Here is a 15,290-nt window from a genome sequence, read left to right as displayed (position 1 = left end):
TGATTTGACATCTATATCAAGATTCAATCATGCATTTTTGTCTTATTTGATATTTTTTATTTATGATGAATAATTTCTACATTTCATCATCCTCTTTCAAATCTAATTTTATAAATAGTTATATTTTCTAAAGTAATCTATGCACTAATCATCCTTGTTAACATTCTTTAGCTACTTGGACATCAAACAAGTGTACATAGGTACTCTCAAATACCTAAAAAAATTATGATATCATAAAAAAAAACTAGGTATATTGAGAACAGTGAAAGCAATATGCACATCAATCTTGTCCGTACTCGACAAGATTTTCATTTCAGATCAGACTGGATCAGAAAATCCACGTGCTCAGTCATAGCTGGGTGAATGGAGAAAGAAAATGTGGATCCGAATCCAAAACACTCATGGTTTTGGGAAGCAGACAAATTTCAATGTCCACACTTCCTGATCCATCGCATCCCGGATAAGAAGACATTTTCCCGTCAAACTTATTTGCCCATCCACTTCTCACGCCGATTGGCCTTCCCCACCCAAAATCATTATCATACATTGGAAATCTTGGAGAACTTCCCATCATCACAGTGTTCTTAGGACTGGACTTGTCAAGCTGGACGATAGTTGGGGGCTTTTCCAATTCAGCTCTGATGTTAACATCTTGGTGGGCTGATATGATGCTGTGTAGAAGCCGTGCTACACACGGCATACTCATGTCCATGATCTCTCCTGCACAAATGGTGGCACTGGCAAATTGAATTGCATTACCAAAATAAGAGTAAGGTAGTGGAGGGACTATTCTGGATCTACAGTTGATTGCAAGCTTGAAGGTTGTTAACTCTGATGGAGAAAGACCCCTAGCTTTGGTGATGGCCTTCCATATGTGTGCAGAGAGAGCTTGAAAGGAGGAAATGGGTTTGTCTTTGGAAGTGGCTCTGTTGGCTTGTTGCTTTAGCCGAGATATGGTTTCAGCTGTGAAATGGAAGATTTTTTCGCTCAGTGGAGGTAGGGTGAATGTACTAAGGCATTCGGTTTTTGGGCTCTGGAGATTAAGCTTTATGGGAAGGCCTGTGGTGAAACAGCGAGAGTGGAGTGGGGGGAGATCTATGATTGAGGCTAATGATTCTCGGCATATTTGGGCCCAACAGTTGATGAAATGCCACAGAGCTGTCCCGTCCACAATTGCATGGTTTACTGTGAATGATACTGCAATTCCATCTCTCAGCTTCGTTACCTGATCGACAAAACAAACATGAACATTTACCTCTGTTAGAAGCATTCAGTGTGTCAAATTGTACCTTGTACCCACAAAACATTTCATCTCTTAACCATGGATAGTTTATGTAACATTCATTTAATTGAGATTTACAAAGATAAAACATTACGATTTGTTGTGTCAGTATTGTGCGATGGTTAAATATCTTTAAGACTTCTTGTTTAATACGTTGTTTAAGACTTGTTGTAGTAGCTGAAATGTCATTATTGAATGTTTTGTTAGACATTAGGCGACTTGTTTGTGATTCATAACTTCAAATAAAAAACTTTTACCCATTAAAAAATAATTACGTTAAGACTTTCAAGAAATTACCTATTCCTTTTTTTCCAAATCAGATTGGAAAAGTTATTTGCTAAAAACAACCCAAAAAGAAAAGTTGGACAAAAGATAATCACAGCAACCCTATTCCTACTTGGGTAATCAAGCCAGTTTGTCAAGATAGATAACCTAGGACAACTGAATCCCTAATAGTTGGGAATTCCAGTTTGTTTGGAACTGAATTTCAGAAGTGTAAAAACACTTCTAGAAGCCATGCCCAAATGAATAGGTGAAAGAGGAAGCCAAGCACCCCAAAATGATGCTTATACCGTCGGTAGGAGTTCAATAATTTCCTAAAAACAGCTAGTCCGAGGAGCCAACAAGATTTGATACCAAAACAGGTAACCATCACACCGACATTGCTTATTAAATTTGAGTAGATTCCTTTTTGGAAGGAACTTCAAATGTCCTTGAAAAGCACAAAATTCCAACACCTAACGCCACCTAAAATGACTGTATATTCACTGCATTGTCTAGACGACAAGTGTGCAACTGGACGACAATCTCAGGGATTCATACGCAAGCATCTGTTAATTGCAGAAACGATGGAAAACCCAATGTCCTATCACGAAAAGCTTGTTACCAAGTTAAACCCAACTTGGCGACAATCTCAGGGATTCATACGCAAGCATCTACTAATTGCAGAAATGATGGAAAACCCAATGTCCCATCACGAAAAAAGCTTGTTACTAAGTTAAACCCATCAAGAGGCTTTTTGATGATTTCATATCAGGCAAGCTCTTTGCTCATTATCCAGATATAGCTCAACATATCAAATTAGACAAATTAGATTTTAACCAGATAAATATATATACTTATTTCATATTTACCTTAAGGTATCTTTACAAATGAACAAATTAAGTGTTGATTAAATATTATATTTTCTAATCTCTAATTAAATATATAATTATATGTTTTGATTGAAATGTTTTCGTCCACTTTTTTAATATTTGTACATACAAAAATCACTGACTTTGACTTCATTAATCCATTTAAAAATTCAAATAAAGTTAAATTACAATATATCAACAAGCAATAGAAACATGATTCATTTGAATCAACAGTAAATTTAATTTTATCAAGATTAAAATTGAACACGCTGATTATATAAAAGTTATAGAATATATTCAATCCAAAAAAGTGTTGGAAAATGCTTCGGAATGTAGAAAGATTTTACTCAGTCATCATAATGATTTTTTTCTTCTCTTAATTTCTGCTATCTAATAACGGGTCACAAAATCTGACGAAAACATTTAAAAAACACTTACACAATCAAACTGAACAGCAGCTCAATCTAAACAATCCTGTTCAAAATCATGCTCTGACAAAAGTAACAATGGTCTTGATAACCTAGAAAATCTAACAGACCGGATAAACACAGTTTTAAAGAGCACCACCACATTAACTAGAGAGAGGGTAAAGGAAAAAACAGCAGAGAGGACAATTGCAGAGACAAAACTGATAAACTGCAGAAAACTTTCAACATTAGAGTTACATGTGGGAGGTATCGAATCACTGTTAAACAGACAGCACCTCGTGAAGGCAGTAGAGAGAATCGAAAGCAGTAATAAGAATAGGGAATACTGCACAAACTCTACTGAAATAGAAAACAAAAATCTAAAGCTACCAATCACCTCAAACGAACTGAACTGCCAAGCTGGTATACTTCTGCAGGTATTAAAAAAGACACCCCAAAAAACAAACCGACTGTAAAACATTTAGCTAATAAAGTTCAACTTTCCATAGCATAATACCAGCCGTACACAACAAAAAAAACTTAGAACCAATCAGGATTCACGAATCACAACACCAAATTTCACATTAAACAATCCGAAAAAGCAGAAATGAAATACTAAGCTTTACCTGAACGACCAACAAAGGTAAAAAATGACCGTTGGTATTAATTGCACCATCCAAAGCAAAGAGCTCCCGAACTGAAGCACCGATATTCTGCTCCATAATCTCTGAAATCCCAACTCCATCCGCAGTTGCCTCAATAAAATCAGCTCCTCTGTCATTACAGTCAATAACCACAACTCCATCAGAAGAACTTGCGAGCTGTCCAGCCAAGGGATAAAAATACACCAGAGCCTCAGAAAGACTCTTCTTCAGCAGCTCCACAACAGCCCTAAAATCAAAGGTTGCGCCCGCCATAGAATAAACAAGACCCTTCTGAATATAATTACAACCCAACATCTGCAGATCCGATGAGCAAAGCCGGCACTGCTGAGGCACTGAAGCACGAGCCGGAAACACCGTCCATTTCCTCCCCAACCGGACAGCTCTCTCAATTTTGGCAGCAGCCGGCATTTTGAAGAGATAAGTGTTTTGAATGATTTTGGCCAAATAGATATCGCTCAATCTTTTTTTTTTAATTGAAAAAACAACTTGTGTTCCCTATCAAATAAATAAGTAATCTTTCTTCAATCTATGAGCTCTTAATCAAAAGAAAACTTGCGCTCCCTGTCAAATAACTAACTAATTGATTTTTGATCGACTTAAAACCTTTTCTAAAAGAAAACAACTCAATTAAAACAATCCAGAAGAAATCTCAGACAATTAACTACACAATCTAGAGATAATCGCAGGTTCTCTCTATTTTGACAGCTGACATGGTCTGAATATTTTTCAATCTTTTCTTTTTATTCTAAAAAGTTTCAAACTAACAATCTTAAGTTTCCTCTTAAGTTCCCTCCACTTTAACAACTGACAATTCAAAAAAAATTGTTATCAATAAAATGAATACCTTCCAATCTTTAACTCTTATTCTAAACAAAATTAACCTATAACTTATGCTCCCCTCCAAACCAAATATAACTTGTGCTCTACTCCAAACCAAACAGAATTTGATCTAGGACCTCCCCAAAAAGAGAAAAAGAAACACAAACAAAATCTCAGGCAACTAACAACACAATGCCTGGGGACAGAATGAAACCCCCCTGGATTTATAACCCAGGGAACGTCCAACGTCACGGGGTATGATGAGATAAAACAAAACAAAAAAAATAGTGCATAGATGGCACTGAGCCATTGGGTCACTAAACGACGAGGGGCACTTGTAAAATGCTGAGATGTATAGTATGCTGTTTGCTGACATCCGGAATGAGCAGTGAGTACATGTACCTGGCGCTCCTTAATGTATTTTGTAGTCAACTCATAGAGGAATACTACAGATGGCAAAAGATTTTTCTCAATGGATAACGCCTGCTGACTACTGTGTAAACAAAATGGGCTCTCTGTGCAACTTGCATATCTAAAATTTTAAAAGGTGTAACATCTCAGCCGGTGACAGGTTCATGGCCCTTGAGCCTAAATGTTAAACAGGTGTGGGACATGTCAGCCTTGTTTATTCACATGATTCTCACTGCCCATCAGATATCAAGCGGGAAAACAGCAAGAATAAACTAAATAATCACTGGGACACCCCATAAAATGGAGAATTCGTCATTCCAATTCCACCTCATTAGGGTTTGACATCTGTATGGAATCTGCGTATTGTTTATTGGAATTAACCTGGGTGCTTCCCTAAATCTAATATGTTAAACGTTTGGTGCTTCGTAAAAGAAATACAGCTTCGGCCCACAATGTTTTCTCATTCAATGATTTTCCCCCGTGTTGTGGAAGTCTTCTTTGATGGACATCATGTTTTTGTTGCCTCGACTGTGGCCACTAGATGTTTGGTGGGCAGACCCCGTTTTTTTATACTTTCTTCTTCTTCTTCTTCATTTCTCGTGCCCTGTTTCTTGGAAAGCCATTGGGGACATTGATATTTTTTTCTGAAATAGTGGAATGTCATTCATACCCACCCAAAAAGAATCTTGGCAAGGTGAATTTCATGTGTGAATGACCTGCTTTGAATAATGGATGGTGTGCTAGAATATGATTTTTAGACTGGAGGAGTTGAATCATGGAATAATAAATTCATTGTGATTAAAATCATGTGATTATTGTTTATTATGTTAAGGTTTAGTATATATAAAACATGAGAAAAACAATTGTTATTCAATTCAATATGGTTAAAGTCATGTTGTGAAAATTTAACATATCTTACTTTAGTATATAGCTATAGTGTATTTGACCTATATAACATGAGTAAAACAATTGTTATTCAATTCAAATAATGATAATTTTAGTATGGTTAAAGTCATGTTGTGAAAATTTAATATATCTTACTTTAGTACATAGCTATAGTGTATTTAAAATGATAGGTCATGCTTAATATATATCATGAAAAAAAAAAAATTATTAAATTTGAATAAATTTAGTAGACATCTAAAAATGTCTCATAGCTAACATACTAATTATTCGTCTTTATTAATTAAATATTTTTTAAATATTTAACTAACCCATTTTTTTTGTTCTTCTAAACTAATTTAATCATCATTTCATCATTACTAATTATTCAATTTTTGTTTAATTGTTTAATCATTCAACTATGCTCTATTAAAATTAATTAAATAATTTTATTATTTAATTAATTATGAATTTGCATTTTAATTAAATAATCTTTAGATTCAATTTCTTATAATTAAATAGTTTCTTTAAATATTTAATTATCTAACTCATGCTTTTCAAAAATTCAAAATTCAAAAATTTAAAAAACCCCAAATTCTAATTCCAATAAAATTTGCATTTCATTTTATCTTTTTTAAAATATATTCCTAATTAACACATTTAACTAGATTCATCAATTCAATCATCCGATCAATCTATTCAATTCACTGATCAATCAGCTCAGCCAACTCAACAATCAAATGAGTTTATCTCTCAATAAATTTTCAAGAACCACTATCTTCAAAATTATTGTGCCAATCTTATGGAAGAATCCCAATGCAACATTGAGAGCCACACAACATGATAATGCAGAAAAGCAATGGAAGCTATGAGTCAAACCAACAAAAAGAGTTTTTAGATTAATTAATGACATTTTGTTGATTTGTATGTATTTCATTGTTTTTATGGATTTAGCTAGTTAGAATTAAGTTATTCTGGTTACCTCATTTATTCTGGTTAATTATGCTTGAATTTCCCATTAAAAAATTGGTGAACCTAATGTGAATTTTACAGCAACCTGATTTTCATTTGTTTTACGTGTTTTGCAAATCTACAGTATGGAATTTCACATTTGTTCCCAGGATGACGCATACGTATAACCAGAATTTTGAATGCATACAAATATTTTTTTCGCATTTGCTAAGTTAGGAATTCGCATTTGTCTGACAAGTATCTCACATGTGTTCAAGGTAAAAGTATGGTAAGATAATTTGTTCAGTTTTTAAAGTTATTGTGTCATCATTCAAGTTCTCTCTTTACAAAACCTCATTGAATACAATAAATGTTAGGTTTGCAATATCTCTAACCCTATGGCTTGCAGGGTAAGAATTAGAATTGCAGGTTCCAGGCAACGAGAAGAATACAGACGTTGGCAGACTCATTATCAGAAAACCCTGCAACCAAAATTATAGATTGCCTACTTTTGATACCAAAGACGTGTCGAAGCCTACATTGAGAAGTACGAAATGATAGAGGGGATGCAATTAAGCCTTTGATAATAATTTGTGAAATTTTAACTCTCTGATTGCAGGATTTAATTTGGAATTTTTCACATAGGTATTAGTTTTGCATACGTTATTAGTGTGTTTCACTTTTGTCTAACCAATATTTTGTATCTATTTAATTAGTATGTCACATTTGTTAGATTTCTATTTCACATTCGTATTGGCATCATTTTGCATTCGGGTATTAACATTAGTTTTTATCTTCTCTTCTTTCTGTACTATGGACTGTCTGTTTCCAATGTGTTGAACCTAACAGGGGAGTTTCGATCTATTCCAGATTGAGCTATATACCAAACTACTAACGATTCTTTTGCAGGGAAGTCCCGATCGGTCAAAGACTTAGCTAAATTTCAAACTACTAATATTTTGTTTGCAAAGGTAGACTAGAAGACTGTCTTTGATTTTTCTTAAAATAGATAAACCTTTCAATTTGTATTAAAATGAAACATTGTTTGTTATGTTTTGAGAAATAGGCTCACCTGTGTAACCTTTAGAGGGCCTGCCTCTCAAGATGTGCTTAAGATTCGGTGGGAGGGGAGGAACAAAGTGGTAACAAGGTTAAGGCCAAGCCTTTCCAAGCCACTATAAATAAATGTGTTTGTGAGGCAACTCACGGGTAACGGTTGTCGATGTGTCATACCAACATCTGTCTCCTCAAGTACCCGTAGTGGTAAGTAAAACCTGCAAGGGCTAGGAGGCCTCATTAATTTGAGTGCAATGCCACATGTATGGTCACTCGAGTGGTTGTCCTAACTAAAAACCTTTATTTTTAAAGACCAAAAACATTCTATTTTCTAATGCAAAAGGTCGGACCTTCGAAGCAATGCCACAATTTTATGGTTCTTAGTAGAGACAATAGTTCTTTTAGATCTTTAGATCTTTAAGAATTCAAAATTTTGTATGCCGAAGAAGTGAGTGCACTATAAGCGGGAGCCAATGCTAACAAATTACTCGGTTGTCCACTTTGAATAATCATGGCTTGGATTAATTTCCATAGTGGGAATCAATAGATATTACCCAAGCCAACCTAGGGAGATTGTGATTGTTTGTTTTAATTAATCAACCATCATTATGTTTTCTAACTGTCTACTTTTCACGGAAACTTAGGTGAACACAGATTCAAAAATGAGAAAACTAAAATTGACCAAAAACATTGAAATTAGAACTGCAAACTTAAGATTTTTCATTCATCCAATTAGTGTGTCGAATGCATTTTGATAAAATTTTAAATTTGTCTAGATAGTATTTCGCAGTGGTTTTGTTAGTATTTCACATTAGTTTGTATAATCTATCGTATTCATCCACATGTAGTACTCTGTCCTTCAACAAAAATTTGTCAGGTCTACTGTTTGACATCCCAATTCTTTTTGTAGTCATAGACTACACAATCTTAGGATTCTCATAGCTTGCATAACTTTCAATCCATAGGTCCTTAAAGGTTGCATAGTCCACATTTTCCACTAGCACTATCTTAGTATCAAGTCTGAACCTATCAAAAGTTGATTGCATAATCCTCATTTTCCACTTGCATTGTCCTAGGATCAAGTTCGAACTTGTCAAAAGCTCATTGCATAGTCCTAATTTTCAGCTTGCATTGTCTTAAGATGAAGTCCACACATTTTATTAGAAATTCATTGAGTTCAAGAGACCCTCATATTTCAAGCAATCCTCAATCAATCTAGGTGCCCTTACTCATCAGTCTAGTGTAGGGTATCATCTTTAAACATATCAATTTGGGTCAATAACAATCCTTAATACTTTTGAGTAGTGTCAAAAATTTGATCATTCAATTTTTCCTTTAATTAGTTCCATATTCATTCTAGGAGTCATTCTCATTTAGAAAATTTCATACCATGTGTCGCAATGGTGTTGTGCGGTGACGATTTCTTTCCATTCTTACAACCTGATCTAGGACCAAACAACAATTAGGAAGACATCATTACAGGTCTCACTAATATTTCTTGGAGGCTAACAAAAAACACCCCCTAGTATATAGGAGTCACATTTGTCTTGGAGATGAACTAAGAAAAGCTCGTCGTAGTGAAGTTGAAGCTGAGAGAGAAATCATTCAGTAGAGACTTGAGTGACTCAAGTTACAAAAATAATAACCTCCTCATCCTAATCCTCAATAGGGTATCAAGATAGATTGCATACATAAAGAATCGTCATTTGCATACATAGTTTAACCTTAATCCCAAGTCTTGCTTTTTGATCTATAGTCGGTCGTCACCCATCACAAGTCGTGCATTGTATTTTAGAATCATCTTAGGAGTCCTTAATACCCATAACATGATCGCAAAAGGATAAGAATTAGATGGAACCATACAATGACTAGATGTTCAAGCAAAACTACAACATGAACTAGTCAACTGACTCATGTTCACAACCTCGAAGAGTTACAACACTACCTACAAACATGAACAACATGCCTTCAATAGAACAAATTCAACACAACTTATTGTGGGAAAAACTTGAGGTTGCACAACAAGATCCTCAAGCCCTCACGGTCTTCAAAGCTCTTCTTAATCATGACAACGATAGATATCTTTCTCTCCTATTATAGAATGGAGCTAAGCTACCCTCAAACTTTTATGTTACAAAAATATTTCCACAAGGGGTCACTTTAAATCAATGTGAATTGAACACCAAACTCTTCACAAATAAATGTTGCATCTTCAAGATATACCTAAGGTACAACTCAAAATGTGCAAGCAACATCAACTCAAGCCACTATGGCTTCAACTCAGAGCTCACAATCTAGCATGGTATCCTCAACTACAAAAATCATATCCCAAACACATGCCATTGTCACTTCGCAGACCACACCAAGTATCTTGAACACCTAAATATAGAATCGGACTAACAATTCCCAAATTGTGATCCCAACAAGTACCCCCAACCTGCAGTATCAGTCTTCGTGGGATCTACTTATAATGTCTAAACCTTGAATCAAGGTTTCACCAGTCTACATGGATCAACTCAACCCAATGCTAGCACATACTTTTCTATTTTACAACACCTAGTGGAGCTCATAACACATAGATTTATAACTACTCAATATTCTAATAATCTCTAATGTACATCAACACTAATCCTTTTGTTGGGAACACATATACAACAAGTGTTCCTTTGACTCAGACAAAAATCATGTCTCAACAAGTCCAAAACCTGCAAAAAAAGATGACAAATATGCAATTCGGGAATAAGAAGAAAAGGTATGCCATGGATAATTTTCATCCCTATCCCTTTGATAGGACATTATACATGTGCCCTTTTCCTCCACATCTTGAAACTCCAAATTTTGATAAGTACAAAAGAAAAGGTGATCCAAGAGATCACATCAAGGAATTCTTCATTGCTTGCATTGAGGTAGCTAATGAAGACATGTATTTGATGTGTGTCTATTCCCTAAAAGTCTTGGTGTATTAGTCTTAGAATGGTTCTCACACCTACCACCAAATATCACCTCATGGGGAGAATTGAGTGAGTAGTTCATAATAAAATTCTCTCATAACATAGATAATCTTGTGAATTTAATGGATTTATGTGTTACCAGATAGAAGGAAGGTGAAAAATTTACTTAATTTTGGTCAAAAAATGAAAATGTGACAAGTGATGGGGTTGTAGATGCCTGCATGGTAAATAGAGCTCAGCTTGTAGTTTCACTACAAGGACCTGTCAAATCTTTTGTTCTAAACAAAAATCAATCCTATGATAACAATGTCATGTCGACAAATGCAAATGTAGTGCAGTGTAGTAATTCCTGACCTCCAAGGAATAATACACCCAGAAGAAATTATATACCACTTGGGGAGCCAATAGAGTCAACACTAAAGAAGTTGGTGCAAAAAAATATCATAACTTTACCAAAGGCTAGGCTATATGAACCAGGTCCTTTCAAACTAACCTAGTGGAATGAAAATGATTTTTGTAATTATCATCACACCAAAGGCCATAAAACATAAAGTTGCTACAAGCTCAAGAACTTGATTAAAGACCTCACAAATCAGGTAGACATTATTGTGGATAACAATAAAGGTTTTGTTAACATAGATCACACCATCTTCAAAGACCCATTTGTCAAGCATGGAAAAGGGAAAGCTTCAAGCTCAAGATCACAAGATAACATTGCAAATTACACTAAGGTAGCTTATGATTATATAATCAATAGTATCATGTAAGGAAGTTAAGTAGAAGAACGACTTCCTACACTAACCTTGAGAGGAGGGTAATGGAAAAACTTTTACAAATCATCACAACAGTTACAAAAACATAATATAAATACTCGTAAAAAACATTCATACCACAACACAGTGATTTACGTGGGGAAAACCCTTTCAGAAGAAAAATCCCTCATGTTGGCATTATGGATGAATTGATTATTTGTGGCATTGATGTTTCGTCATTGATGTCAACACTAGCTATTACCGGCAGATAGATTTACACTGGCTGATATGGATGGTTACCAACAGATAGGTTACCGATATAAGATCTAGTGTTACTGGAAAAAGAGATTATCTGTTAGCACTTCCGACATGTTTGGATCAGTGAAGTATATTGGATTTCATAATTTATGTGCTCCATGAGCATGTTTTGGTCAGTTGGTATCAGCTTGGTAATTGGATGTTATCACACACTATGGTAAACCTTTACCGGCACTGTTTAAGGCTTTACTGACAGAGCTTTCATTGAGGAATCATGATAGGATGCACAATTGGTGTTGGTGTAGCTTCTTCGAGGATTTCAGGATGCTGAAGATGTTTGTTGATTGTTCTTCAATTGCTTGAAGACATTCCTTTGGTGTGGTGGACCCAAGATAGGTCTGGTACCTATCTAGGTTATTGATCGATGTCATGCTAGCATGTACTCTACATGTTACCTGAATGATTCAATATGTTTTATGAATTTGTTATTCTATTTTGGTCTTAAGCCGATATGGCATATCATTGTAATAAGGAATTATATAATGATATTATTATAATATCTTTAGGTGGCCGACCTAATTGGTTTAGGCCTTAGGGTTTGCATAAATAAGAGGTAGAAACTCTTTGTAAAAGTATCATGATTATTGGAAAGGTCATGGTCAAGGAATGTAATGTGTGAATATTTTAATATCACTCAGGCTAAGGATTTGATCAATCATTGGTGATCGGATTGGATTCAGAAGAGGATTTAGTCCTCTGGCATTGAGCTTAACCTCGGACTGTAATGGGGCATAGTAGATGCTATTTCTAGGAGTTAACTCTATTGAATTGTTGTCCATTTATCTTGAGAAGGTTGTAGCCTCTCTATAGTCAGTGAGACTCTTTTGTAATGAGCCAAACACTCTAGGCAGTGTGCCTTCCTGCAAGTCCAGGCCCCTCATTGTAACACATAATTTTTGTAGAAGTATCATCTGATTGTGGGTAGGCTTCCCACCATGGTTTTTCCCTTTCCGGGTTTTCCATGTACAAATCATGGTACAATATGGTATGATTTATTTACACTGATTATCTGGTTAATTGCTAAGTTGTATTACAGGTATCTATTTTTACCGGCATTTGTTTGTGCTTTACCGGTACTTGATCTGTTTAAGGTTATATTGTGGATTAAAAGTTATAATCTGTTAAGAGTTGATTCACCCCTCCTCTCAGTTGTTCACTGGTTATCCTAACAATTGGTATCAGAGCTTTGGTCCTCTTTTGCAGAAGCTTAACCGCTTGAGGTAGATCATATGGCAGCTAACACTTCTAATCCACCGACAACTATTTTCAGAAGAGAAATCCCTAAGCTTGGTGGAACAAATTATGGGATATGGAAAATTTGAATGGAGACTCATCTTAGATGTATTGGCAAGGATATTTGGGAGATCACTAAAAAAGGATACCTACCTTATGATACGGCATCTGGCAATCCTGCTCCTATAGACCTAGACAAGAATGTTGAAAATGATTGTAGAGCTAGAGAAGCCCTCTTGTGTGCACTTACTGATCAACAGATTATGGTATTGAGTGACAAATCATTGGCTAAGGTTATATGGGACAAATTGCAAACACTGAATGAAGGTGACCCTACTGTCAAAATTGCTAAACTTGATGGTTATTGGGTAAGGTATATAAACTTGAAAATGGAAGAAAATGAAAGAATTGTTGTGTTTATGGAGAGAGTAAATTTGATTGTTATGGGAATTCAATGTTGTGGAGGATTTTTAAGTGAAGATGAAATAGTTTTCAAAGTCTTGAGAGCCCTTCCACCAGCTTACAAGATGAAGGAAACTACAATTAATGAGTTGAGAACAATGGCAAACACTTCAGTTAACAGAGATATTTTGATTGGGAAATTATTTGCTTTTGAGCTTGAAGAATTTAGATCTTTTGGAGTTGTAAATTCTGAACCTGCTTTTCATGCATCATCATCAACATCTACCAGCAAGAGTGATTGGTGAGCCCTATATGCAAAAGAACTGAAAGACACGAGGAAAGAAGATGAAGAGCTTGAGCAACTTGAATCCTTATTTGCTAGAAGAGTACCTAAAGGTCCAATTGGAAGTAAGTATGAAGGAAAAGAACCTTTTAAATGTTTTGCATGTAATAAGATTGGTCATTTTGCATCTAGATGTCATGAAAGGAATGCAAGGTTTGAGGAAAGAGTTAAGAAAAATTTTAAGCCTAACCCAAACAGATATAGATTCAAGAAAAGAAAACAATGCTACATAGTAGATGAGAAAGGAGTAACTGATGACTCTGGAGATGAACCAATAGAAGACTCAGCTAGTGGATCTGGAAATGGAAATGAATGGGTGTTCTATGCGTTGAAGGAAGATGAACCAGAACCAGCTATCAAAAATGAAGAGAAGGCCCTGGGAGAAAAAGTTGAAGATAAGGGTGAATGGGTAATTGATAGTGGATGTTCACATCATATGAATGGAGATAAAATAAAAAATTTGTCCCTGCAAGAATACAATGGTAGTCAAGTCAGATTTGGAGATGACAAGGCATATATGATCAAAGTTAGAGGTATTATTTCTTTGGATGGCAAGCATAATACTGATAATGTCTATTATGTAGAAGGTTTAAGGCATAATCTTTTGAGTGTTGGTCAATTAGTTGATAAGGGTTTTCAACTTCAGTTTAAGGATAGAAAATGCAAAATCATTAACAAAACTAGTTTGGAGATTGCAACCAGTATTCTGACAGGAAGTAACATCTTTCACTTGAACACTGGTAATAAGACATGTTTTATTGCTCATATTGATGAGAGTTGGCTATGTCATAAGAGGTTGTGTCATGATAATTTTGATTGTATTGTTAATATCAGTTCAACTAAAGCAGTCAGAGATATACATAAGATTATGAAGCCTCATAATCCGGTATGTAAGGAATGTCAATTGGGTAATAAAATTAGAATTTCTTTTAAGAGCATACATGATAAATCTAATGATGTACTTGATTTGATTCACACTGACTTATGTGGTCTAGCCAGGACTAGAATCCTTCAAGGTGATAGGTATTTCATGTTGATTATTGATGACTATTCTAGAATGATGTGGGTGACTTTTATAAGGGAGAAGTCTGAAGCTTTTGAGAAATTCAAGATCTTTAAAGCGAAGGTTGAAACAAAAACTGGATTGAAAATTAAATGTCTAAGATCAGATCATGGCGGTGAGTTCACTTCTCATGAATTTAACAACTATTGTGAGAGAAATAGAATCCATAGACAACTATCTTCACCTAGGACCCCTCAGCAAAATGGAGTAGTTGAAAGAAATAACATAACCATTTTGGATGTAGCTAGATCTATGATGATGGAAGCTAAATTGCCTCATATCTACTAGAGAGAAGCAGTGAGTACAACAGTCTACACACTGAATAGAGTTCACATTAAAGGTGAAACCAGTAAGACCCCTTATGAATTATGATTTGGACATACACCTACTGTTAAGTATTTCAGAATTTTTGGAAGTAAATTTTATATCAAAAGAGATGATTCAATTAGAAAGTTTTATCCTAGATGTGATGAAGGGATATTTCTTGGTTATTCAATTCAGAGAAAAGCATATAGATGTTATAACAAAATATTGCAGAAAATTGTTGAGAGTGCTAATGTGAAAGTGACTGAACAATACATAAATAATTCTATATCATATGATAGGAATCCGGTAGTGGAAA

General features: G+C 35.0%; 1 protein-coding gene across 1 annotated transcript; it reads right to left on the bottom strand.

Moving 5' to 3' along the window:
* Nucleotides 1–274: 274 nt before the first annotated feature.
* Nucleotides 275–4,486, bottom strand: LOC131067729 (BAHD acyltransferase DCR). The gene is made up of 2 exons (XM_058002850.2): nucleotides 3,449–4,486; nucleotides 275–1,225 (listed from the first exon to the last, which is right to left on the bottom strand). Exons 1-2 carry the CDS (start codon nucleotides 3,893–3,895, stop codon nucleotides 350–352), a joined length of 1,323 nt encoding a protein of 440 aa, XP_057858833.2. The 5' UTR covers nucleotides 3,896–4,486; the 3' UTR covers nucleotides 275–349.
* Nucleotides 4,487–15,290: the final 10,804 nt, after the last annotated feature.

Source organism: Cryptomeria japonica, chromosome 8 (genome assembly GCF_030272615.1).
Source record: "Cryptomeria japonica chromosome 8, Sugi_1.0, whole genome shotgun sequence".
Lineage (NCBI taxonomy): Eukaryota > Viridiplantae > Streptophyta > Pinopsida > Cupressales > Cupressaceae > Cryptomeria > Cryptomeria japonica.
Note: the sequence above shows the minus strand (reverse complement) of the source record. Positions and strands in the feature narration are given on the sequence as shown.